Raw genomic sequence first — 27,251 nt, forward strand, 5'->3', positions numbered from 1 at the left:
CTACATCATGCGAAGCTATAGTAGTCCTTCTGGGAACATCTGGAAACAAATCCTTATATTTAAAAATTAATTCCTTCATCTGCTGTTTCTGCTCTAGCTGTAAATGTGCCAATTTCTCATCAATATTTTCCAGAAATGTTGAATTTGGTAACCTAACAGAACCAATGTTGGATTTAGAATGAAATTCAGATGAATCATCTATCATGTTCCTAGTTAAATCAAACTCATTCTCACTAACCACAACAGTCACAGTATCAGATTGTTTCCCAAAATATGGTTTTATCATATTTATATGGCAAAGTTGTGTTGACCTTCTACGATCTGGAGTTTTTATCATGTAATCCACATCATTGATTTTAGACACAATTTCATAAGGACCATGAAATCTAGCTTGTAAAGGATTCGTTTGCACTGGGAAAAGAACCAACACCTTATCTCCAGGCTTAAACATCCTCATCCTAGCTTCTTTATCATACCAAGTTTTCATTTTCTCCTGAGCCAACTTTAAATTTTCCTTGGCTAAGCTACAAGCTTTACGTAACCTGTCCTTAAATTTCAAAACATAGTCCAACAAATTAGTGTGTATTTCCTTACTAATCCACTGTTCTTTTAATAAAGCTAAAGGTCCTCTAACTCTATGCCCAAGCACAAGTTCAAATGGACTAAAACCTAAAGATTCCTGTACCGATTCCCTTACTGCAAATAAAAATAAGTTTATACCCTCATCCCAGTCATTCTCATTTTCCACACAATATGTTCTAATCATATTCTTGAGGGTAGAATGAAACCTCTCCAAGGCACCTCGCGACTCTGGATGGTATGCAGATGAAGTGATTTGCTTAGCTCCCAATTTATAAACTATTTGTTGAAACAATCCAGACATAAAATTACTGCCTTGATCAGTTTGTATCTCCTTAGGTAATCCAAAATAAGTAAAGAAATTTATAAGGGCCTTTGTCACAGTTTTAGCTTTTATATTCCTAAGTGGTACTGCCTCTGGAAACCTAGACGAAGTACACATGATAGTCAACAAATACTGATAACCAGTTTTTGTCTTTGGTAATGGACCAACACAATCTACAATAACTTTAGAAAATGGTTCACCAAATGCTGGAATAGGCTGTAATGGAGCTACTGGTGTAACTTGATTTGGTTTACCCACAATTTGACAAGTATGGCACGTTTTACAAAACATCGCCACCTCTTTTCTTAGACCAGGCCAGTAAAAATGTTTTAAAATCTTGTCCACAGTTTTCCTTACCCCTTGATGTCCACCTAAAGGCACACTATGAGCTAAAGTCAAAATCTCATTTCGATAAACTTTAGGGACAACTACCTGGTAAACAATATTCCATTCCTCACTTGCAGGAATTGTAGGCGATCTCCACTTCCTCATCAACACTCCTTTTTCCAAGTAATATCCTACTGGCACCTTCTCAATTTCACTATCTAGTAAAGCTTGTTCTCTTAATTTTATTATCTCAGGGTATCTATTCTGCTCTGCTATCATCTCCTTCCGAGACAGAGATAAATCTTCATAGTCAGACTTACTCCAAGAATCTTGTTCAAACAATGAAGGTAAGAAAGTCTCTGACACATCCTCAAAACTCGAATCCTGAGTTGAACAATCATGAGTAACAACCTCATTCTGCGCATCAATCTTTTTAGCCATAGCTCTGGTCACAACACAGGAAGAATCTGTGTTAGAATTCATCTCTGGTTCCTCTGACTCCATTGTCAAATGCATTTCAGGAAAAACTTGTCCACCTGCCAAGTCATTACCTAACAATAAAGAAATACCCTTCACAGGTAAGCTATGCTGTAATCCTACTTTAACAAATCCTGTAACTAACCCTGACTTTAAATTTACTTTATGCAAATGTACAGGCATAACATCACTCCCAACACCTCTTATATAATTTACCTCACCAGTATCACTCTCTTCATTAAACTTCAATACACTGTCTAACATCAGTGATTGAGAAGCTCCAGTATCCCTAAAGATTTTTATTGGCACCAGAGTAGATCCTTCTTTCAAGGATACAAACCCTTCAGTTATAAAATGATCATATCCCTTTTTAACTTGGTCAGACTCTAACAAAACCTTATTTGTGTTTACCAAACCCTGTAATTTTACAGGTGCTTCAGTATGTTGCACACAAGCATCTGGAACTGCTTCCTTCTCTTTCTTTTTCAATCTGAAACAGTTAGCTAGTACATGGCCAGATTTCTTACAATAGTTACAAATAAGACCAAACTGTCTTTCCTTCACAGGTTTTCTTTCCTCCTTACCTTTCTCAGTAACCTGATTTAATTTCTGATTTACCTTGAGTCTCCATGTTATTTTTCCTCTTAAAAATTCTGCCCTGAGGAAATTTATTCTTATGGATTAAAACATACTCATCAGCTAATCTAGCACAGTCCTACAATTTATCAGTATCCCTCTCATTTAAGTAGGTCCTTACTTCAACAGGAATGCTTCTTTTAAATTCCTCCATTAAAATCAACTCTTTCAATGTACCATAGTCCTCATTTACATTTTTAGAAGAAACCCATCTCTCAAAACACATAGCTTTATCATAGGTAAATTCCACATGAGTCTTTTCCACAGACTTCTTCAAACTTCTAAATCTTTCTCTATATGCTTCTGGGACTAATTCGTATGCTTTTAAAGTATGCATTTTCACAATATCATAATCTAATGCTTGCGCAGCAGTTAAAGCTGTATAAACTTGTTGTGCTTTACCTTTAATTACACTCTGTAACAACACTGACCATTTATCTTTCGGCCACTCTGACATCCGAGCAATTGTTTCAAAATGTTGGAAATATCTTTCCACTTCTCTTTCACTAAATGGAGGGACCAATTTAATTTCTTGACTAGCAACAAACGGCTTTCTAGAACCAGAAGACTGATTCCCAGACCTTAATTCCGTCATTGCATATTCAAATTCCCTTTTTTTCTGATTAGCTTCTAACCTACAACGCTCCAACTTCATTTGCTTGATTTGCAACTGCATCTCCAGATTACTTATTGGAAACAACTCTAAAATCGATCCATCAAAAACACTCGAATCCACATAGTGTGACACGATTTTTCTCTGTATTACAGCCTTTGATGTAGTCTGCAAAATACCTTTAAGTTGCAATCTACTAGCTATCTCAGATACCTCAGTTTTTTTCGCCTTCGCTAACAACTCCACGCCTGGCGAAACCAGAAACTCATCAATATTCATTGTTGCCAAATACCACTCACAAGCCAATCAAAAGAATTGAGCATTCCCCGTTTCCAAAACACCGACTCAAAATTTAACAAGCATTTAAACTCAAATGATCCAATCCGGACACAGCCCCCATATTTATGTTACGGATTCAGGCAACAACAAATATATGAGTTAGGCAGGGGTTTTTATAACAAATAACACGTTTATTAAACACTGAAAACAATCCCCCCCAAAAGTAAACAAAACACTAACGTAACCGGAAATCAGCTGCTGTGCGGCAGCTTAAACAGTTCTTAAAGCGATGTTGCAAAAACAGTTCTTCAAAGTCGTATTGCCAAAAGTTCAGAATGCTCACAGTCCATTTAAGGGAGAGACTTTTTAAGACGATTTAAATTCTCTTTCACGTCGTGATGCTTCAGTTCCCAAGATCGAAATTTTTCCCACGAAGAATCGAAACGAAACGGCTTAAAGGCACTGACCTTTCCTTTACAGAACTATTCCCAATCCTTTCTGCTATTTTGCAGGGATTAACATGAGAACAGTCAACGAATTCCTTCTGAATAAGGATTAAACAAGGTCGAACCTGTTTCACCATTGAAATCGATTCTTATAACCATATAACAATCACAGCACGGAAACAGGCCATCTCGGCCCTCCTAGTCCGTGCTGAACTCTTAATCTCACCTAGTCCCACCTACCCGCACTCAGCCCATAACCCTCCACTCCTTTCCTGTCCATATACCTATCCAATTTTACCTTAAATGACACAACTGAACTGGCCTCTACTACTTCTACAGGAAGCTCATTCCACACAGCTATCACTCTCTGAGTAAAGAAATACCCCTTCGTGTTTCCCTTAAACTTTTGCCCCCTAACTCTCAAATCATGTCCTCTCATTTGAATCTCCCCTACTCTCAATGGAAACAGCCTATTCATGTCAACTCTATCTATCCCAATCAAAATTTTAAATACCTCGATCAAATCCCCCCTCAACCTTCTACGCTCCAATGAATAGAGACCTAACTTGTTCAACCTTTCTCTGTAACTTAAGTGCTGAAACCCAGGTAACATCCTAGTAAATCGTCTCTGCACTCTCTCTAATTTATTGATATCTTTCCTATAATTCGGTGACCAGAACTGTACACAATATTCCAAATTTGGCCTTACCAATGCCTTGTACAATTTTAACATTACATCCCAACTTCTGTACTCAATGCTCTGATTTATAAAGGCCAGCGTTCCAAAAGCCTTCTTCACCACCCTATCTACATGAGAATCCACCTTCAGGGAACTATGCACTGTTATTCCTAGATCTCTCTGTTCCACTGCATTCCTCAATGCCCTACCATTTACCCTGTATGTTCTATTTGGATTATTCCTGCCAAAATGTAGAACCTCACACTTCTCAGCATTAAACTCCATCTGCCAACGTTCAGCCCATTCTTCTAACTGGCATAAATCTCCCTACAAGCTTTGAAAACCCACCTCATTATCCACAACACCTCCTACCTTAGTATCATCGGCATACTTACTAATCCAATTTACCACCCCATCATCCAGATCATTTATGTATATTACAAACAACATTGGGCCCAAAACAGATCCCTGAGGCACCCCGCTAGTCACCGGCCTCCATCCCGATAAACAATTATCCACCACTACTCTCTGGCATCTCCCATCTAGCCACTGTTGAATCCATTTTATTACTCCAGCATTAATACCTAACGACTGAACCTTCTTAACTAACCTTCCATGTGGAACTTTGTCAAAGGCCTTGCTGAAGTCCATATAGACTACATCCACTGCCTTACCCTCGTCAACATTCCTCGTAACTTCTTCAAAAAATTCAATAAGGTTTGTCAAACATGACCTTCCACGCACAAATCCATGCTGGCTACTCCTAATCAGATCCTGTCTATCCAGATAATTATAAATACTATCTCTAAGAATACTTTCCATTAATTTACCCACCACTGATGTCAAACTGACAGGTCTATAATTGCTAGGCTTACTTCTAGAACCCTTTTAAAACAATGGAACCACATGAGCAATACGCCAATCCTCCGGCACAATCCCCATTTCTAATGACATCTGAAAGATCTCCGTCAGAGCTCCTGCTATCTCTACACAAACTTCCCTCAAGGTCCTGGGGAATATCCTGGCAGGACCCGGAGATTTATCCACTTTTAAATTTCTTAAAAGCGCCAGTACTTCCACCTCTTTAATTGTCATAGGTTCCATAACTTCCTTACTTGTTTCCCACACCTTACACCATTCAATATCCTTCTCCTTAGTGAATACCGAAGAGAAGAAATCGTTCAAAATCTCTCCCATCTCCCTCGGCTCCACACATAGCTGTCCACTCTGATTCTCTAAGGGACCAATTTTATCCCTCACTATCCTCTTGCTTTTAATATAACTGTAGAAACCTTTCGGATTTACTACCACCTTATTTGCCAAACCAAACTCGTATCTTCTTTTAGCTTTTCTAATCTCTTTCTTAAGATTCCTTTTACATTCTTTATATTCCTCGAGCAATTCCTTTACTCCATGCTGCCTATATCTATTGTAGACATCCCTCTTTTTCCGAACCAAGTTTCTAATATCCCTTGAAAACCATGGCACTTTCAAACCTTTAACCTTTCCTTTCAACCTAACAGGAACATAAAGATTCTGTACCCTCATAATTTCACCCTTAAATGACCTCCATTTCTCTATTACATCCTTCCCATAAAACAACTTGACCCAATCCACTCTCTCTAAATCCCTTCTCATCTCCTCAAAGTTAGCCTTTCTCCAATCAAAAATCTCAACTCTAGGTCCAGTCCTGTCCTTCTCCATAATTATATTGAAGCTAATGCTATTGTGATCACTGGACCCGAAGTGCTCCCCAACACATACATCTGTCAGCTGACCTATCGCATTCCCTAACAGGAGATCCAACACTGCCCCTTCTCTAGTCGGTACTTCTATGTATTGTTGCAAAAAACTATCCTGCACACATTTCACAAACTCTAAACCATCCAGCCCTTTTACAGAATGAGCTTCTCAATCTATGTGTGGAAAATTAAAATCTCCCACAATCACCACCTTGTGTTTACTACAAATATCTGTTATCTCCTTACATATTTGCTCTTCCAACTCACGCTCCCCATTAGGTGGCCTATAATACACTCCTATCAGTGTTACTACACCTTTCCCATTCCTCAATTCCACCCAAATAGCCTCCCTAGAGGAGCTCTCTAATCTATCCTTCCAAGGCACCGCCATAAGATTTTCTCGGACGAGCAATGCAACACCTCCTCCTCTGGCCCCTCCTACTCTATCACACCTGAAGCAACTAAATCCAGGAATATTTAGTTGCCAATCACACCCTTCCTGCAACCATGTTTCACTAATAGCTACAACATCATAATTCCAGGTATCAATCCACCCTTTAAGCTCATCCACCTTTCTTACAATGCTCCTAGATTCTCCTCGATCTTTAACTCCCGAACTCCGATCTTCACTCTCCACTGATTCTCAGCTAGCAGTATTGTAAAGAAACTGCTGGCAATGACCTTTTAAACTTTAGGCATTAGATAAAACTTCATCTTTCAACTAAACTGCGTCATAACATTAAATCACGCAGTGGCATGAAGTCAACATGGCAAATCCAGCCACGAACTGCCCCTCCTCACAGGGAGGGGTCCTCCTTTTATACCCTGTAAAAAAAAACTGCCACATGACCTCTACTGGCGGGAAAATGACGTCACTCCACCATCACAAGACCATTACCTCAAGTCCAGTATAGCTTCAACCCCAGTCACGTGACAAGTACACCACTGTCACGTCACGGGTACGTAACAAAGGAAAAAGAGAAAAACAAAAAGATGCTGCCAGCAACCACCGGTCCGAGTACAGCCATCGAACTGGATGAAGCACCGCTATATGGAGGAACCGATCATACTGTAAGACAAGGGCTGGAAAACCCCATGCCAATAATCAACGTCTTTGGAGGAGCATTCCCACAAATGCCCTATCAGGAACAGACTAAATTCAAACAGCCCAGACAGGACTGGAAGTCCCAAGGAGGGGGACAGAGGAGCTATGGGCAGAGGGGACCAGTGAGGAAACAGGGGGAAAGAGAGGTAGAGAGACTGTGCTGGGGATGTAATCAGCCAGGTCACATGAGAAGAGATTGCCCGTTTACACCATGGCCTGTCACACACCTGCAGGAACCGATAAGAAGGGAACCAAAGTTTAGCCAAGGACCCAGCCCCCACAGGCCCAAGCGGACCTGTGAACCCCTATGCGAGGTATTAGGGGTGCCCCGAGAACTCGAGTGGGAAGGGACATTACCCAATGATAACAAGGGAGGCAGACGAGGAACCCATTGTTCAGGTTATGTTAGAAGAGCAACTGACACCAATGATGATAGATACTGGAGCCACGTACACTTGTGTACAGCCACAGTATGCCCTTCACCTTCCCATGTCAGGAAAGTTTATTAAGACAGTAGGGTTCTCGGGGAAAACACAGTTGACACAGTGCACGGCTCCAGTGCGGTTGAGAATGGGAAATAAAGGAATTGTTTTGCCGGTGCTAGTATTTAAAGGAACTCCGATTAATTTGTTAGGCAGAGATGCCTTATTGAAACTGGAATTAAAATTAGAATGCACCAGAAATGGGCTGAGTGTGGAAAGAGCAGGGCTCAATTGATAGTGCAAGAAGACAAGAAGGCTAATGTCTTTTGGATAGGAGACATCGCAGATCAGGTTCCGGAAACCTGGGAAAAATGGAAAAAGGGCATGCAGGCTATATTACCCAGGGCTGTAATGCCCAAATCTGAGCTACATTGTACAGTGATTTTTGACGAGACTCAGAACAAGGAGTTAGAGGAGAGATGGCACCTGGAGGCATGTACCCAACAGCACCTGGAAGGGGAGGCTGTGATAATTGGAAAGCAAGCGGCAGCTTTACAAGTTAAGTGGAACACCTTTTTAGAAAAATGGTACAGGATACCGGAGGCTGCGCCCCACGTAACGTTGTTGGTAAACAAGGGATATCAGTCTAAAGACTTAGGACCCTTAGTTAAGAGTGCTGAAACCGTAACAGTGTGGAGGAAAATCACACCAGAGGTGTGGATATCAGAAGACAACAATTGCATTAAAATAATGGTAAGTGTAGATATAGTAGGGAAAGTGAGAGAGGTCGAAATAACTCCCCAACCACACCTGCCCTTGCTGGGAAAGGAAAGAGGCCAGCAGAAAGATAGAAGGTTAGATGAGTTGCCGTCTATTCTGTGGTCACAGCATGACACGGATGTAGGGAAGATAAAAAAAGCTAGTCCGGTGGAAATAAGGCTGAAAAGGGGAGCAATTCCACCCAGAAGACCACAATACCCTCTAAGACCAGAAGCAGAAGAGGGAATAGCATCGACAGTGCAGGGGTTGCTTGAAATAGGAGTACTTAAAAGAACAAATAGTCCATGCAATACCCCGTTGCTGCCGGTCTTAAAAGCAGATAAATCTAAGTGGAGATTGGTGCATGATTTGCGAGCGGTAAATGATGTGGTAGAGGACTGGCCAGCGGTAGTCCCCAACCCACACACGCTTTTGACTAATGTTCCACCAGAAGCAAGTTACTTTTCAGTGATTGATTTGTGTTCGGCTTTCTTCAGCATTCCTCTAGCCGACCAGTGTCAGTATCTGTTTGCATTTACTTACAGAGGTGCTCAGTATACCTATACCAGAATGCCGCAAGGTTTTAAACATTCACCACACGTTTTTAATCAGGTGTTGAAGGCAGACCTAGGGTTAGTATGTGGATGACCTGTTGATTTGCTCCCACAGCGAGGAACAGTGTGAGCAGGACACTATAACTCTGTTAGAGAAGCTGGCACACGGAGGACATAAAGTATCCAAAAAGAAACTGCAATTTTGCACGCAGCAAGTGGAATACTTAGGCAGGGTAATATCCAAGGGAGTGAAGGCAATAGCACCAGATCAGATTGAGGCAATAACTAAGGCCCCAAAACCCCAGACTGTAGGGCAGATGATGACGTTTTTGGGAATGGCAAGGTACAGCTCAGATTGGATAGGAGAATATGCTGAGATTGTGGCACCTTTGAGAAAGATAATGAAAGAAGCAGGACATACAAATTTGAAGAACGGCTTACAGTGGAATGAAGAGGCGGAGATAGCTTTCAATACTATTAAGCAGGAATTGCAGTCAGCACCAGCATTAGCTTTGCCTGACTACGAGAAGGTTTTTCATTTGTATGTATCCAACAGACAGGAGGGTTATGTCACAGTGGTTCTAACACAGGAGACAGGCATAGGAAAAGCAAAGCAGCCGATAGCATACTACAGTACGAGACTAGATGAGGTGGCTCAGGGGTATCCACCCTGTTATCAGGGATTGGCGGCGCCGTACTATGCATATGGAAAGGCATCATCTGTAACCCTGGGCTATCCTGTGACTCTGTACACACACCACAAAGTAACAGAATTGCTGGAAAGAGGGAAATTTGTGCTGATGCCAGCCAGGATAGCAGCATATCAGATGCTATTGACATTTCCAGATATAACTATACAGAGATGCACTACCAGTAATATAGCCGAGTTTTGTCCCTTTGGGCTATGAAGGAGAACCCCATGATTGTGTAGGGAAGACGATGGCATTTGCCAAATTGAGAGCAGATTTACGGTCAGAACCACTAGAGGATGCAGATAAAAAGGTTCTGTTCGTAGATGGCTCTTGTTATAGGGACTATGATGGAAATCATGCAGGGTTCTCAGTAGTGCAGCAGGATCAGTCGAGCTATAAGATTATTAGGATGGAGTCCTGTCCCCAACCGTGTTCCGCCCAACTAGCGGAAATCAATGCCCTGACAGCTGCATGTGAAATGATGGAAGGTGAGAAAGTAGACATCTATACTGATTCGGCATATGCTCATGGAGTATGCCATTTGTTCGGGGCAGTGTGGAAGCAGAGAGGTTTTAAAAAAAGTAGTGCAGGTCCCATACAACATTGTCAGCAAATTCTAGACTTAATAAAAGCCATAATGAAACCTAAAGCATTGACTATAGTAAAATGCCAGGCACATAAAAAGGGAAAGGATGTAATAACAAAGGGAAATCAAGCTGCAGACGAGGCAGCCAGAAAAGCGTCTGGATGTACATCAGCTGTCATTGCCCCCCAGGTAAGCCTAGCTCCAGAACCTGTGGTAGAGGACCTAATTGAAATACAAGGTAAGGCAACTTTGGCAGAACAGACAATGTGGAGAGGAAGGGGGGCCAAGCAGAACCCGGAAGGCTTGTGGAGCATGGAAGACGGTTTGTTGGTTGCGCCCACCCCTCTACTGACGATTCTGATTTCAGAAGCGCATGGGATTGACCATTGTGCAAGGGGGGAAGTGATAAAGAAAATAAAGAAGGATGGTTTTTGGTCACCTTATTTACAGGCTTCAGTGGACTTTGTCTTGTCACAGTGCAAGGTATGCGCACAGAATGCAGGGTTCGGACATCAGTTATTTGACTGGTTAGAAAGTAGACTCGGAGGATGGGGAGCATGGCTGACTAAAATGGCAATAACTGTCAGTATTGTATTGTTGAGCTGTGCTGTTTTCTTCCTTGTCTCAAGTCTCTTGTAGTGCGTGATGCAACCAAACAATTTCCGATGCTCGTGGCAATTACTGAAGCAAGCTTAGTGGAGAAAGAAACACCGAAAATGTATCGTTACAGCCTACAACACCTGCAGGATGAACAAGAGCAAAACGACAGTGTGGGAGTAGATTGTAAGGGCTTCTGAGTCTTTTTCCCTGTCTCAGATACAGAGGGACAGGTTTTTGGCTCAGCGGCCCAGGGTAACAGGAAGAGAATACTTTGAGGTCTTGGCGCAGAAAATTATAGTTTAACCCGAGATTTGGGAATAAGTGCTTGAGTTTATTGGGGCTTTTGAAAAATTGTTTGCTGTGTAACCAAAACTATGTAGTCAGCTTTGAACTTGCTATTTGCTAGAGAATGAAATCTCAAGAATGTAGAAGACAATGGTGTGTTAATAAGAGGAAGCTAAGAGATGTAGATTATGTAGTCTGAGTTTGCTATTAGCTATGCATGTACCCAATTTAGTAGGAGAATGAAATCTTAAGAATGTAGAAGACAATGGTGTGTTAATGAGAGGTAGCTAAGAGATGTAGATTAGAACATGATTAAGTCAATGGGTAGAAACAATAGTGGCGGATGTACTTGTGATACGCAACTATAGACTGATTGGATATGCTAATGCAACTAAACCAGGAGATTGCTATAAAAAATGCTATGTCCAAGGATTGGTGGGCAATCAGTGACTAGCTCACTGACTGTCTCAGCTTTGATTTGCAAATTAAAGTTTAATACTTCTTGAAGAATCTTCTGCGTCTCTTGGTCATTTGTGGGGCACGAGAAACCACGACACATGCAGTACAGCCTTCAGTCAGGGGTGTTCCAATACTGAAGTTTCAAACTAGCAGTAAAGTCAAAATCTCCTGTGCAGCAGTGATTCCATGTGCCTCTGAGACTTGGACTACCTGCAGCAGACACCTCACGGCACAGGAAAAATACCACAAAATCCTCCAAATTAATTTGAATAATAAATTATCTACCATCAGTGTACTCTTCCAAGCAACATCCCAATCAATGAGACCCTATATACATTCTTTTAGATCTGTTGGGCAGGCCATGTTATTTGGATGCCCATCTGCAAAATCTCTGATACAATCAGGATACATATGGGAACACAGATGCTGGAATCTGGAGCTGTGGATGCTGGTTGACCAGTTGAACTTTTTCACTAGATTGTTTGTTGCTCTAGAAATATTCATGCTGCCCAAATTCTGCCTTAGAAAATGATCGTCTCACAGAGAAGATTCAAAGATGTTCTCAAAGACTTGTGAAAATGCGGCATCCACCCTAACTCTTGAGAATCTCTGAACTAAGAGTGCTCAAAATGCAGAAGGAGTGTTCAGATGGCACTGAGAGGCTGAACTTCATGCACAAGATGTATACAAAGGCCCTATGTAAACATTGAAGAAGCACACTGCCTCACATGTTAACTGCCCCTGCCTCAGGTTAAATATCCCATCAGTTTCCTCCTGCCGTATCAGTGGAAGAGTCTGCAGTTCTCTTACTTGGTCTCATCAGTCATCTGTAAGGAAAATGGGGGTTGCATGTCCAGCAATCTACCACTGAGGATTGAGAGTGAATCCAGCTGTAGAAACCACACTGCAGACAGGAGCTGATGTGCATATTCAAAAGCAAGCTTTATTTTCTTTTGGACAAGATGACAAAACAGGCAACCAGTCCAAAAATGCAGTAATCCAAACACAAATTCAGTAATTAATATCTTGATGCGCAAATAAGATCCCAGAACTGGCGGGCAGTAGCGGACAATAAACACACACACACACACACACACACACACACACACAGAAAAAACTCAAAATACCAGGGACTCTTACTACTTACAAGATTACCATTTAAGACTGAGCAAGGTAAGGTTCAGGAAGCAGGGTAAAGAGACATAAATTGGGAACATGTGTAGTCAACGATCAATAAAACAAGTTCATTCAGTTTGGGAAAAAAACCCTTAGGAAACTATGCCTGCCCCTGGTGGTCAACCCTGGAATAGACCGTAGTCCTACAGAGCCATACCATAACAGAAATATGATGTTTTCTGGCACCTTTTGTGTTTTCAAGACGTCCTGAAATTGAAAACATAAAATAACACGTTGGATAAAGACCAATTATTGAGTTACTTTTCAATTTGATTAATGGTTATGTAGACGTCATACAGTGGAGCTATATGAACCACTTTTCACGTGTAATAGAACTTTTCGCAGTGGTTATAGAAATAACTGACATATACAGACTAAAACTCCTTTCTCCACTTTGGCAGCGGCATGGCAATGAAGCCTTTCCAATAACCGTGAGGTTTATTAAACGTGTACATTTATGATCAATGCTGTCACATCTCCAAAAGCCGTCAAGATTGAATGTCTGCACCCAGCCTCCTATTAAAGGGGCTATTTTGTTTTTGGTTGAGTCTTATATCAAGGTAGGTCCCTGAAAGCATTAAAAATACCGTAGGGATATTTTAAACATCGGGCGAATTACCTCTGGCTACCCTGAAAGAATCTCTCTAAACTCCAAGGTGCACTTGATCATCTGGAGTAAAACAAACGCGAGAAAAAAAACACCTTTGAGTCATACGTCTATATCTCCAGCGCTGCAACGAGGATTAGTATCTCTTCCAATTCACTCCCTTCCCGAGCTGCATGAGAATCCCTTTCCGTGGATAACTTTCTGTTTTATGTTCTGTGCAACGCCTTGGAAAAGCTCGTTATCGGAGGGAAATTGCATGCGCAATTTGTAGTTTATTAAAGCACGAAGGTACTGAGTGGTGTCCTCTGCGGCGATGCTTGGCGTTACTTCACCTTTTTCTTGTAAACGTTTCCAACTGGATAAGTTACGCTTGGGTGTGCAGAGAAAAGATGACATAATATTGTCTGTATTGGACCTTTATTAATTTTGGTGGCGGTGGGAGGGGGCGGGGTAGGGCATTTTACATAGTAATACCTAACAGGGGTTACTTATCAGAGGCTAATGGTGATTAGTGGAATAAAAAGAGAACCGTGATCACAGTTTCATCTCCCACAGGGGCATGTGCTGAGGCAGTCTGGTGTGAGAGATGCCCGGTGTGGATGTTGATGAATCCGGAGCTGACAACAGAGCCTCTGCTTCTCTCCGTATGGGCACCGTATCGTCCATTCGCGCTAGACTGGGTCCGAGCGAACGACGGGCCCCATCCGCAGCTCAAGAGGCAGGGAAAGGCGGAAAAGCGAAAGGATGCCTCAGTCCCGCTTGGCAAGCAGACCCTGGAAGGAGAAGAGCCTCCCGTTCCCGGGATACTGCTCCAAGTTGTGGAATAGTCGTCAGCCAGCGAACAGGTAGGAACATCGCGCCAGCATCTTCGCCGTCGTTGTCACGATCATTGGCGGCGGGAGATCGGAACTCCAGGAGAGATTTTCTTCGGAGTCTCCGAATAAACGTGTTCACAGATCGGACAAAATAATACAAATTAACCCCTCACCCCCCCCCCCCCCGGGTTGCTGGAAAATCAGTGACAATTCATTTGCTTGCTATGTGTTAAATCATTCGATGTTATTTCCTTATATTTTACAATGCTCTACCGGTCTCCTACATTTTCTCCCGCTAAGCGCTTTAACTCCTCGAGAGGAACATGAGCGCAGAAATATTGAGAGGGGTATAATTCCCGAAAGACGTTCGTCTACTGGCGATCAGGGTAAACTTTCAAGCCAAAGATTCCGCTTTGCTTAATCAAAGTGTTTGAATAGTGTCACATTATAGCCCACCACACAGTAGTATTTTGAGTCGTAAAAACACGAAAAACCAAATGACAACGAGATTAATTTGAACTCGAAATGTGGCTATGTTATCAGTCCCCTTAGGTGGAGGAAGTTTCCCGATGTTTACCTGCTGTGAGGACAATCCAGTAACAATGCTTTTGATGTTTGTCTCCTGCATGTGAGCCGCCCAGTTATCCCGACAGCACTGGGAATCATGACGCAAGAACACAAGACGACGTTTTGCTTCCTTTCAATAAGATAATTGCCAATTTATTTTGCATCAGACCCATTTTCCTCCACTAATCCTTCATCACTTGATTCCCTTAATATTTCAAAAAGCTCTACGCTATTGTGTTGATAATTGAAAATAAATTACTATTCCCTTGGGGACAGATTCTGCCCCTTCTGCCGAATGAATGGTCATCCCCAAATTTTGAGACATTAACCCTTGGTTTTAGACACGAAAAATATCAACGTTGCATCTAATTTGTCAAATCTCTTAAGCACTTTTGTATATCACAGAGATCACATCTCTTCTTGTAAACATTGAGCACACCTTGCATATACTCTCAAATCTGTCCTGACAACAAATTTGCCAGTCTAGGAATGAATCTGTTGAATTTTCTCTGCACCCCTCTTTCACAGCTCATTCTTTCTTGGTAGACCAGAGACTTTTGCACAATATTCCAGATGAGATCTCACTGGGAGTCTATACAATGAGAACAAGATGATTCTACTCTTGTACACAGATTCTCTTGCCACTGAGGCTAAAGTGTCAGTTGCCTTTGCAATTGTTTATGGAAACTCAATGTTACCTTTACCCAAGTTCTTCTGAATCACTCTCCTAGTTTCTCACTATTTAAAATGTATATTTTATCTATTAAAGTGGATACATTCAAGTTTTTCCATATTTTATTCAGTCACATCTTTCCCCTTCAAATAACCTGTCCATATTCCCCCGAAGCCTCTCTGAATCCTCTTCAGTGCCTCCAAGCTTTGTGTCACCAACAAATATGGATATGTTACAAAATCACTGATTCATTAATAGATTGTGATCATCTGGGACCAGGTACTGAACTGCGGCACACCGCTAGTTACAACCTCTAACCAGAAAATGACTTGTTTATTTCATCAATTCTGGTTGTTAATGAATCCTCAATCTCGAGAAATATTTCACCTACTAGACTGTGCACAATAGTTTTGTTTAATAACTTCTTGCATGGTACTTTATCGAAGACCACATCAAATTCCGAATACATCACAGTAATTGTTTCTCCTATGTATTCTGCTTGTTCCAATCTCAAAAAAATTCAATCTTGCAGGTCAAAATAATTTTTCCTTTCATAAGTACCAGTCTCAATGTATTTATTCTTGAGTTTATACCAGTGGCACTTTATCAAACTAATGCTTCAACTAGCAAATAAAAAAAACTATCAGAAAGGGGCTACTACTTGATTGGACAGACATTAATATGGATGGAAAATAAATCTGGGTGTCCTTATTGAAAATAATTTAATAGTGGTTATTGCCAACGGTGTGTCAGCCACTGAGTTGGAGTTGGGGCTGCGTCTATGACTCGGAATAGTTTTTTGTAAAGCAACCAAAATTAATTTGCTTTGTAAGTAGTCTATTATATGAGCAGATGAACCAAGCAAAAACATTTCTTCTATTGTTTAATTCATTTAGCAATACAGAGTGGAGTAGCTCCTTCTGGCCCTTCAAGCCTCCCTGCCCCAGCAACCCAGATTAACCATAACGTAACCACAGGACAATTTACAATGACCAATTTAACCTACCCGGTACATCTTTGGACTGTAGGAGGAAACCAGAGTACTTGCAGAAAATCCATTCACTCCACAGGGAGGATGTACGGCGACTCCTTACAGAATGGAACTCTGAATTCCAGCATGCCCTGGTCTATAATAATGTTGCACCAACTGCTATGCTACCATGGCACACTGAAAATCACGGGTTAATTACTTATCAATTACATTAATAAAATCAAAAGTCACAGAATAGTAAACCTGTTTGATTGACAGGGAAATTATCCACTCATCTGCACTCTAGCTGGCTAAAATGTCATCATAAACAACCAATTTTTTATCTTATCAAAAGAAGCGTAGCAACTGTGAAAGAACAGAGCAGCAACCAGTATAATTGAGTGGATGGAGGATTAAATTATGGGAAGTAATTATGTAAATTGAACTCAAAAGTATTGGTGAAGAAATGGCTAAAATATCATGTGATCGCTGTGTTATGTTTAAAAGTGAATAGAAACACTAGATCATTACAAGCTTCATGTTATTCAGAAGAACAGAATATGAGGGTTTGCTTCTGAAGCAGAAAGGGTAAATGGAAAGCTACCGTAGATGAAATTGTATTAGTTTGTTGTCATGTACACCAGAGTGCAATCAAATTCTTTTGCTTGCATGAAACTCGGAGTAAACAGCAGACATGGTAAGATAAATGTAACAATACAATGACCAGTGCAAAATAGCAGAACGGTGCAATCTGAAGTAGAACACAAAGAATACTAAAGAGACAATGGCAAAATAATGAGGTTGGTAACGCCATTGGGAAGGGAGTGTGAAAGATGTGATTGGTTCAGGAGTTTAATTTCAGAGGGGAAGAAGTCTGGATGCCTGGGTTCTCACTCTCCTGTATCATCATCTAAAAGGTAGAAGAGGGGTGGTCTTTGATAATACTACTAGTCTTCCTGAAGCAGTGCACTGTGGAGATGGATTGGATGGAAGGAAGTGACAAGCCTATGAAGGACAGGGCTGTGTTCACCACCCTGCAGATTCGGTCAGGCAGGAGAAGAGCATTAGACTACTGACAAGATGGTAGAGGTGAATTCTGTCACTAGCTAAAAGGGATAACAGATTGCATCTGTAACAATTTATGAACTGGTATTTCAGGTCCCAGGAGCAGATTTGAGTTAGTCTGTCGGATGGGTGCACCATAAGGTGTAAATCAGAAAGCAGTTACTGTACTGTCACGTTTTTACGTGACAGTAGCACACAATGTAGCACGACTACATTGGTGCTGCTTCCTGCACCCATGCTGAGCTCATCAATTTCATCGACTTTGCCTCTAACTTCCACCCAGCCCTCAAATTCACTTGGTCCATCTTGGACAATTCTCTCCCCTTTCTAGATCTCTCGGTCTCCATCTCTGGAGACAGACCGTCCACTAACATGTTCTATAAACCCACTGACTCTCATAACTAACTCAACTCTATCTCTTCCCACCCTGCCACATGCAAAAATGCTATTCCCTATTCCCAGTTCCTTCATCTCCGCTGCATCTGCTCCCAGGATGAGGCTTTCCGTTCCAGGACATCTCAAATGTCCTCTTTCTTTAAGGATCGTGGTTTCCCTTCTGCCATCATCAATGATGCCCTCACCCGCATCTCCTCCATTTCCTGCACTTCGGCCCTCACCCCATCCTCCCGTCACCACAACAGGGACCGAGTTCCCCTTGTCCTCACCGACCACCCCACCAGCCTCCGGATCCAGCACATTATCCTCTTCAACTTCCACCTTCAACAAGACCCCACCACTAAGCACATCTTTACCTCTCTACCCCTCTCCACTTTCCACAGGGATTATTCCCTCCACGACTCCCTGGTCCACACATCCCTCCCCACAGATCTCCCACCTAGCACGTATCCCTGCAAGCGTAAGTACTACACCTGTCCCTACACCTCATTTCTTACCACCATTCAGGGACCCAAACAGTCCTTCCAGGTGAGGCAACACTTCACTTGTGAGTCTGTTGGGGTCATCTATTGCACCCAGTGCGGCCTCTACATCGGCGAGACCTGACGCAGATTGGGGGACCGCTTCATCGAGCACCTCCACTCCGTCTGCCACAACAGACAGTATCTCCCGGTTGCCACCCACTTCAACTCTGCTTCACATTCCCATTTGGATATGTTCATACATGGCCTCCTCTACTTCCATGATGAGGCCAAACTCAGGTTGGAGGAGCAAAACCTCATACCGTCTAGGTAGTCTCCAGCCCCTTGGCATGAACATTGAATTCTCCAATTTCCGGTAACTCCATCCCCCTCCCTTCCCCTATTCCAGTTTCACTCTGCTTCCTCCTCCAGCTGCCTATCACCTCCCTTATGGTTCCGCCTCCTACTGCCCATAGTGCTTTCCCCTTACATTCCTCCTTCGCCTTTCCAGCCTATCCCCTCCCTGCTTCTCCTCCCTCACCCCTTGATCTTTCCTCTGACTGGTTTTTCTCCTGGCACCCACTAACCTTCTTCCCACCCTCCCCCCACCTTCTTTATTGGGCCCTTGCCCCCTCTCTCTTCAGTCCTGAAGAAGGGTCTCTGCCCGAAACGTTGACTGTTTGTTTCATGGATGTTGCCCAACCTGCTGAGTTCCTCCAGCCTGTTGTGTGTGTTACTGTCACGTTTTACCTTGACTGAGAATACCACATGTTCCATGTGATAAATGGAGAAATTCTCATTGTTTACTTGGATCAGGTGAGTTGTGAGTGATCCATGTTTAAGTTCAACAGTGAACACAAATATGTCAAGTATAAATCTGTGGAATAAACTTCAAGAGAGATAATACAAGAGGCAAGTGTTCAATGATTTTATTGCAAAATAGATTTATTTCACAAAGTGATACTCTGATAAACAATGAGTTACTTCAGATGTGAAAGATACAGAGATTTTAGAGCTATACCATAAATTTACTATATAAATTTCCAAAGTTCTTCACCGTAGTAGGTCTGCTTGAATCTTTTTTTGTTGTTGTCTATAAGTAAGATTGGGGGAAACATGAGTATGTCACTGTAAGTGAGAACGGTGGGTAAAGGATAATATTTTAACTACTCCTCATAATTTTACAATGAGAATAGTGATGACCTCAAAGTGTACTGGTGTTCGATGGTGTATTGCTGTTCCAGGTCAAGGCTAACACTGATGTAGTTTTATTTTTTTATTTTAATATTTCATTCTGGACAATTCACTTCCGATGTTTGAATTATAAATTTTAATTGAAATCCAGGTAATAAAATCATCACAACTTTAAACAGAAAATTGGGTGACCTAAACCCATGGATGTTGAAATGGAACATTTTGTTATAAAGTATAGATCATCTGCCATATGAAACACTGGGTTACATATCAGAAGTATCCAAAAATATTTTCTTGGCTATTTTTGTATGAATGCAGCTGTGTATTCCTATACCAATTAAAATGTCTGGCTAGTTTTGCAGTCAGCCGTATTTTCTAAATCAGAATATTGATATGTAGGTAGTCCCTGTCTGAGATTCCTGATGCCCAGTTCAGACAGTGATTCCATGGATTGTTCACAATGCCAGGGATTGGTGGGGGGTGGGGGGGGGGGGGAAGCTGCTTAACTCTTGCACTCATTATAACATTTTGCTTGACTTTTGAGTTTGTTACAGGTTATAAACAAATTCTTATCATTTTTTAAAATTTGCTACTTGTCCAAGGCAGTCACAGTGATGAATGGGATGGCTATCCAAAATCAGGGCTAAATAACTCGTGACCTATTTCCTTGCTTTGTTGGAGACCTTTGGATAAAGTGAAGAACACTATTTTGGATGGACCGCACAGTCTGAGTGTAGCACATACTGTGCTCTAAGTAAATGTGACCAGAAACATGCTTAAAGGAAAGACTTAAAGGCGGTGAGCTAGAGGCAGAGAGATTTGAGGAGCTGACCCTGCAGCCTTGTAAATATTAATACTTCAGGTCAGTGGCTTTGCATTGGTTCAGAGTTTAAAAAGTCACCAAAATAATTTACATGCATGGAACTGCTGCTTGTGTCACAACAATATCCAGGCAACTTGGCCAGGTATCTTGATCTCCCTTGCTGACCCAGTGCATCTTGAGTCCAGTAGTGTGCTCCAATTAGAGACTGTCTCACAGGCAGCACTGTATGAAGGTCCTGTCCCCAGTAGGCCCTTCACAGGCAATGACAACTGTCAAGTTCAGGGTTTACCCTCGTTAAAGCTGTTATAGATGTTTCAAAAGTTTTAGAATTGCTTTTGGAAATATTTCTTCTCTGAACCCTCTCCAATGTCAGTATGTCCTTTCCAAAATAAGGAACCCCAAACTGCACACAATACTCCAGTGTGGTCTCACGAGTGCCTTATAGAGCCTCAACATCACATTCCTGTTCTTAAGTTCTATACCTCTTGAAATGAATGCCAACATCACCACCTTCACCACCGACTCAGTCTGGAGGTTAATCTTTAGGGTATCCTGCACAAGGACTCCCAAGTCCCTTTGCATTTCTGCATTTTGAATTTTCTCACCATCTAAATAATAGTCTGTTTGTTTATTTCTTCTACCAAAGTGCATAATCATACACTTTCCACCATTGTATTTCATTTGCCACTTCTTTGCCCATTCCCCTAAACTATCTAAGTCTCTCTGTTTCCTCAACACTACCTGCTCCTCCACCCATCTTTGTATCATCGGCAAATTTAGCCACAAATCCATTAATCCCATAGTCCAAGTCATTGACATACATTGTTAAAAGCAGTGGTCCCAACACCGACTCCTGTGGAACTCCACTGGTAACCAGCAGCCAGCCAAAATAGGATCTCTTCATTCCCACTCTCTGCTTTTTGCTGATCAGCCAATGCTCACCCATGGTAATAACTTCTTGTAATTCCATGGACTCTAATCTTGCTAAGCAGCCTCATGTGCTGCATCTTGTCAAAGGCCTTCTGAAAATCCAAGTACACCACATCTACTGCATCTCCTTTGTCTACCCTTGTAATTTCCTCAAAAAAATTGTAGTAGGTTAGTTGGGTAGGATTTTCCCTTCAAGAAACTATGCTGGCTTTGGCCTATCTTGCCATGTGTCTCCAGGTACTTCCTAACAATTGATTCCAACAACTTCCCAACCACTGATGCCAGGCTAACAGGTCTATAGTTTCCTTTCTGCTGCCTCCCACCCTTCTTGAATAGCAGAGTAACATTTGTATTTTACCAGTCATCTGGTACCATGCCAGAATCTATCGATTCTTGAAAGATCATTGTTAATGCCTCCACAATCCCGCCAGTTACTTCCTTCAGAACCATGCATTTCATCAGGTCCTTTATCCCTCAGTTTAGATCTTCCTCGGTGTAGCTCCAATTTCTCACTTAATTATGAGTTGCTGCTCTTACTTCCACCACATCTACACCTCCAATGATTTGAACTGTGATTATCCCTTCTGATGCTCTGACCCAAATTTCCAGGTTGCAATTTTCCCTTGACTTTAATTGTTGCTTCACTCTCACCACACCTACCTCTATGGGGCACTTGTCTCCCACAACTTATTTAATTTCATCTGTTTGTTCTAACCTTCATGTAAAGAAGGTCTTCGTGAACACTAAATGTGCAAGATGCATTCTGTCATATGTAATGCCTTGTAGGCAAGAAGAATTGAAGTGTTGACTCTCAGATTTTTTTGGATGTGCAAATGTTGTAATGATGTTTATTATCCTTTTGGTGCTGGAAAGAATGTATTCCCAGATCCACAGATATCCTTTAGAATGTTGAAATGGTGCACTTGCTCCCACCCCCTGCCCCCAGGCTGCCTGACATTTCACATGAACGTATGCAGTCCTACCAATGCTCAGAACATGGTGCAGCCTTCATGTGCAGGCTGATCTTTCAAAGTCATCCTCGGTTCTCCAAAGCAGGACTTTCTCTTTTTAGTAAGCTGTCCTCTTTCTCCTGGCTTGCTTATGGCACATTTGAGGATGGGAATTTGTTACATACAGACCCCATATCAAGCTACTAATCAGTGTGCAAAGTGCTGAGATCTGCAAGTGCCTTCTTGTTCTGCTAGTGCAGCCTTTCTAGTCCATGAGCCAGGATCCCAAATTTGGGCCACCGGTACAATCTGGGGGGAATAATTCTTCTGGTGATTTTTGGCAAGGTATATACCCCTAGTGCTAGAAAATATGTGATAGCATTGCAACGGTGGTAGCTTTCTGTGTGTTATTGATCGTTTTATAACCCCAGGCCAAAACATACTGTTGGCATAGAGGTATGCAGGGCTCTCATCGGGTTGCACATATATACAGGATGTGATACTGTAAGCGCTTCTGCAGGCAAAGGGAAGACAAGTGTCCTAAAACTTCTGATCAGCAACAGGGAAACTCGGGACACATTCTTAGAGTTGGGTCAGGGATAGAACCTCTTCCCCAGAACTGATGGACAAACTGGAGGTATTTGCATGTCTCCTGTATGCCCCAAAAGCATTGGCCACCAAGGTTAATAAGCTCAGGTATCTCCTTTTCTGTGCTTAAAAAAAGTGAAATCGAAAGTCATCAACTCCCACCATGCAAGGATTGCTTAACAAAACATGCACAACAAGCCCACTACCAGGCTGGTATATGGAGAAAATGTTTGGAGAAGAACCCACATGTGCCAAGCCCTGAAGGCAGAGGATGGAAGATGGAGAGAGAAGAAGAAGCTGACCAGTTGGTGGTGCACTGGACGGAAGGCCAGCCAGCACCCAATGCCATCCTGGATCTACTGGCCTATAACTGTCCAAAGAAATGTTCACTCCCAAGATGCATGTGTGTTGCAAATGGCCTCAGGTGTATTGACATGTAGACTGGCAGACTGTGAGAACCAGGCATCCACCTCAGAGTGTGGAACGTTCAGATGAAGATGTGGAAGACTTGGAAAATTATTATGATTATTAATAGGTTATGAAAGTATGGAAAGCAGTCTTTGATTAAATATATTCATTTTACAACCAAATGTGGCCTAGGTTATGGCAGTGTGGAACCCCACATTTGAATTATTGTACTGTAATTCTATATGCTATGACTAAAGCTTAAGAATGTTTTGATTTGATACAACAATATGGAAAATATGACATTGATAAAACTCCAGATATCTCTCCAAATGAGGTTTTTTACCTTTTTTTTTGGGGGGGGATGGTGTAACATTTTCTGTACTGATGTTAATATGGAATATATACAAAAAGTGATTACTTATTTGAAGTAATAAAGCTACCGCTGGTGCAATGGTATCACATTTTCTAACTCTAGAGATGTATACCTTGCCAAAAATCACAACGTGCATCATTCCCCTCAGATGGTACTGACCAACCCCACTGGCTCATGGACTACTCTAGGTCTGAAAGAAAGTAGCCACGGGAAGAAAGAAGGGGCACAAGTTATAGGAGCTTCTTTATGCCGTCTGCAGTTCATGACTCTGAAGTTTAGTGGGGGGGAAATGGAACGTGAGAAGGAAATTAGGTCTAAGCAGGCTGTCATTTTCAGAGTCTGCTGGGAACTGACTAATTGGCTGCTGCAGATATATGTGGCACCATCTTCTTCCTGATGAGCTGTTGGGTTCGGATAACCCCTGTCTCTTGCCATCAGCTATTTCCTGACTTCTCTAAATTTATTATCAGGATACGTGTATGTCTTCATATACTACCCTAAGATTCATTTTCTTGTGGGTATTCACTGTAAATATATAAAAAAAAACAATAGAATAAATGACAAATTACACACAAGAATGGCAATCAGTGTAAAATGCAACAAATTTTGCAAACACAAAGAAAAAAAATTATAAATAAGAAGTAATAAACGATATTGAGAACCTGAGATGCAGAGTCCTTGAAAGTGAGTCCATAGGTTGTGGAATCAGTTCATTGTTGGGGTGAGTGAAGTTATCCACTCTGGTTCAGGAGCCTGAAGGTTGCAGCACAATGACAGTTCCTGAAGCTGAGGCTCCCGTATCTCCTTCCTGACGGTGGCAACAGCAAGAACAGAGCATGGCCTGGTTGGTAGGGGCCCTTGACGATGGGTGTTGCTTTTCTTTGACAACACTCTGTGTAGATGTGCTAAATGGAAGGGAGGCCTTTACTTGTGATGTACTGGGCTGTATCCATTACATTTTGTAGGTTTTCCTGTTCAAGGGCATTGATGTTTCCAAACAAGGCTTTGATGTGATCAGGCAATGTGCACTTATCCATGCATCTATAGAAGTTTGTCAAAGGTTTAGGTAACATGGCAAATTTTTGCAAAGTTTTACGAAAGTAGAGGCACTGCTGTACCTTCTTGGTAATAGCACTTGGGGCTAGACCTGGAGTGGAAAGTATATGAGTAAATAAGACGTGATCTGAGTTTCAAGGTCGAATAGCTAGTGACCTGTGGAAGTTTGGAGATGTGGATGTTGTATTTCTTACATTAGTTTGGAGATAAAGGTTAAGTTGAATGTGCATTCATTTCATGGATTGATGTGTAGTTTCTTGTTGGGAGTACTCACTGAACTTAACCAAGTGTATGAGGTACATAGAACTTTTGATGTTGGCTTCACTTGTACTTCATCATATTGCCATTTACTTATCTGCTTGGCACTCCATTTAGTTTTCCCATCAATCAAGGCTCACTATTCTTGTAATTGCCCATGTCTTTCCAAGATCCCAAATTCCTTGGTTTGACTTTTTGCCACCAGTTATTCCTACAACTTTAACTAATGCTAGTCACTCGTGAAACTGGCTTTGTGGTTATGCAATAAGCAGTCAGTGTTTGCCTGTTAACTAAAATCCTATTAATGAGTTAGTGCTGCAAATTCCATGTGCATTCTGCACAGCTTTCTACGGGCTTCGGTAAATCACACAGTGATCCCAACTAATGTTATCCAGAATTCAGTCACCAATTTCCTAGCTGACAAGACAAAATTGCTTCCCATCTGTCCCATTCCCTCGGCTATCCAGTAGTGTGGAATGGTAAGGAGGAAGAAGAATGTGCAGTTCTTGTTTTACTGCTCCATATGTACTGTGATAATAAATTAACTTTAAACTTTGAACTTTTGAGTGACCTCTTTCAGAATACCCATTTTTTTTGAGCTAGGAAAATATAAGAAAGTTACAGGGTTGCAATAATTCTTCAGTATTTTTCCATTGTATGCAGAAATGTTGAAACATTACAATTAAGTTGTATACTGTGAACATGTTATTGAAATATTCAAGAAAACATTAAAAACAAGACATTTTGAATTAGAAACTAAGTGTATGGTATAAAAATTAACATTGCACTGTGTTATGAGAGAGTACAACTGATTTGTCTTTAACTGCATCCATTGCAAACAAAGATTTTAAAAACTGGCAACACGAGTGAATCTGCAGATGCTGAAAATAAATAAACACAAAATGCTGGCAGAACTCAGCAGGCCAGACAGCATCTATGGGAGGAGGTAGTGACGATGTTTTGGGCTGAAACCCTTCATCACTCCTAATGAAGGGTTTCGGCCCGAAATGTCGTCACTACCTCCTCCCATGGATGCTGTCTGGCCTGCTGAGTTCTGCCAGCATTTTGTGTTTTTTATTTTAAAAACTGGACTGTAATTCTTGAGCATTTTTTATTACTGTTTCATTTGTGATCATTTTGTGTTTGTAGTTGTGCGTGTTGATGTTTAGATGATTTTTGGGTTTTTAACCAATCTGCATCGTTCAGTAAAAATAATTAGTATGTTAATGAGGTCAGGTTGAACAGCATTGTATTCTTGTAATGTATAATTTCAATAAATCCACCCAAACCATCTCATAGACTTTGTAATATCTAGAGGTTTTATCTTTGAGAGACCTCTTGCTAATATGATCTGTGTACACGCCTGTACTTTGCATGGGGCATTTTACTTAAAGTGTATTGTCCTATTAAAAAATAGGAACTATGTCACTCCAAACTGTCAATCTGCTTTTGTAAAAAAAAGATAAAACTAGGTAGGCTACATTGTTAAGAGGAACATAATTCATTTGAATCTTGCATGTGTTGGTTGTGAGAAATTGTGGAGGATTTGGAAATTTTGGGGTTGGTTGTGAAAAAGGGAGACAACATTGAAGTATTTGCTGACATAAGCAGCAATTTCATTCTGGAAATATTCAAGTTTCTAAGATGAGGGACGTTGTGAGACCATACCTCCATCTAATGCTCAACTAAAATGTGATTTTTGCAGAAACTACAAATTCTACAACACTAGATCTGTATCACCATTTTGTGGCTGGAGTCACCTCTCCTCTCTAACTGACCCTCTTTGTTTTAGGTGCTTTAGATGCTATGTTTTAGACAGAGAGAATAAGGTGGCAAATAGCAGTGGCAGGATAGGATGTGTTGGGGGGTGGGGGAGGGTAGGAATGTTACTGCTGTGCAATCTGCAGCCCAGTATAAATGAATGATCAGTGACCGTCAATGGCAAAGTTGTTGGGGAGAGCTAACTACCTGTGGAGATTTGAGAGTCAGCAGAAAAAAATGTGGTGAGAACTACTTCTGAGGCTGGATAGGGCTGAATGTCAGGGCCATATCTCCTCCTAACCCAGTGTTTCTCTGAAGGAGTGAAGCAGCCTTACCCTCAGCGCTATTAGTACTTAATGCTTCTCTACTTGTACACTGAAGATTGATGGATGAAGAAAAGCTGCAGCTGGCTCTCAACAGGAGCCAAATGCTTTTGTAAAGTATTTCTATAAATTAAAAGGTTTCTCCCTCCTCCATTCCCCAGAAATGGCATTTGCAAATTACAGTCGTTAATGAAGTGTCACCAATACTGTTAAACAATTTTGTCTACATCTTGCCCACAGCTCAAGTGCAGTTGTTTCCAGCTCATTCAGAAATGCAGGGAAGCCGCTCCCT

At 41.5% G+C, this 27,251-nt stretch overlaps 1 protein-coding gene across 2 annotated transcripts in view; it reads left to right on the forward strand.

Annotated features, from left to right (window-relative positions):
- The first annotated feature begins 13,548 nt into the window (after positions 1-13,548).
- Positions 13,549-27,251, forward strand: part of pde1a (phosphodiesterase 1A, calmodulin-dependent) — a 648,403-nt gene continuing 634,700 nt past the window's right edge. Inside the window, exons 1-2 of one of the 2 annotated variants that reach the window (XM_073047065.1) lie at positions 13,549-13,636; positions 13,904-14,193. In XM_073047065.1, the coding sequence (XP_072903166.1) occupies positions 13,935-14,193 (259 nt within the window). In that variant the 5' untranslated portion in view covers positions 13,549-13,636; positions 13,904-13,934. The remainder of the gene's footprint in view (positions 13,637-13,903; positions 14,194-27,251) is intronic. The other variant, XM_073047064.1, reaches the window with a different exon arrangement.

Source organism: Hemitrygon akajei, chromosome 5 (assembly GCF_048418815.1).
Source record: "Hemitrygon akajei chromosome 5, sHemAka1.3, whole genome shotgun sequence".
NCBI classification, from domain to species: domain Eukaryota; kingdom Metazoa; phylum Chordata; class Chondrichthyes; order Myliobatiformes; family Dasyatidae; genus Hemitrygon; species Hemitrygon akajei.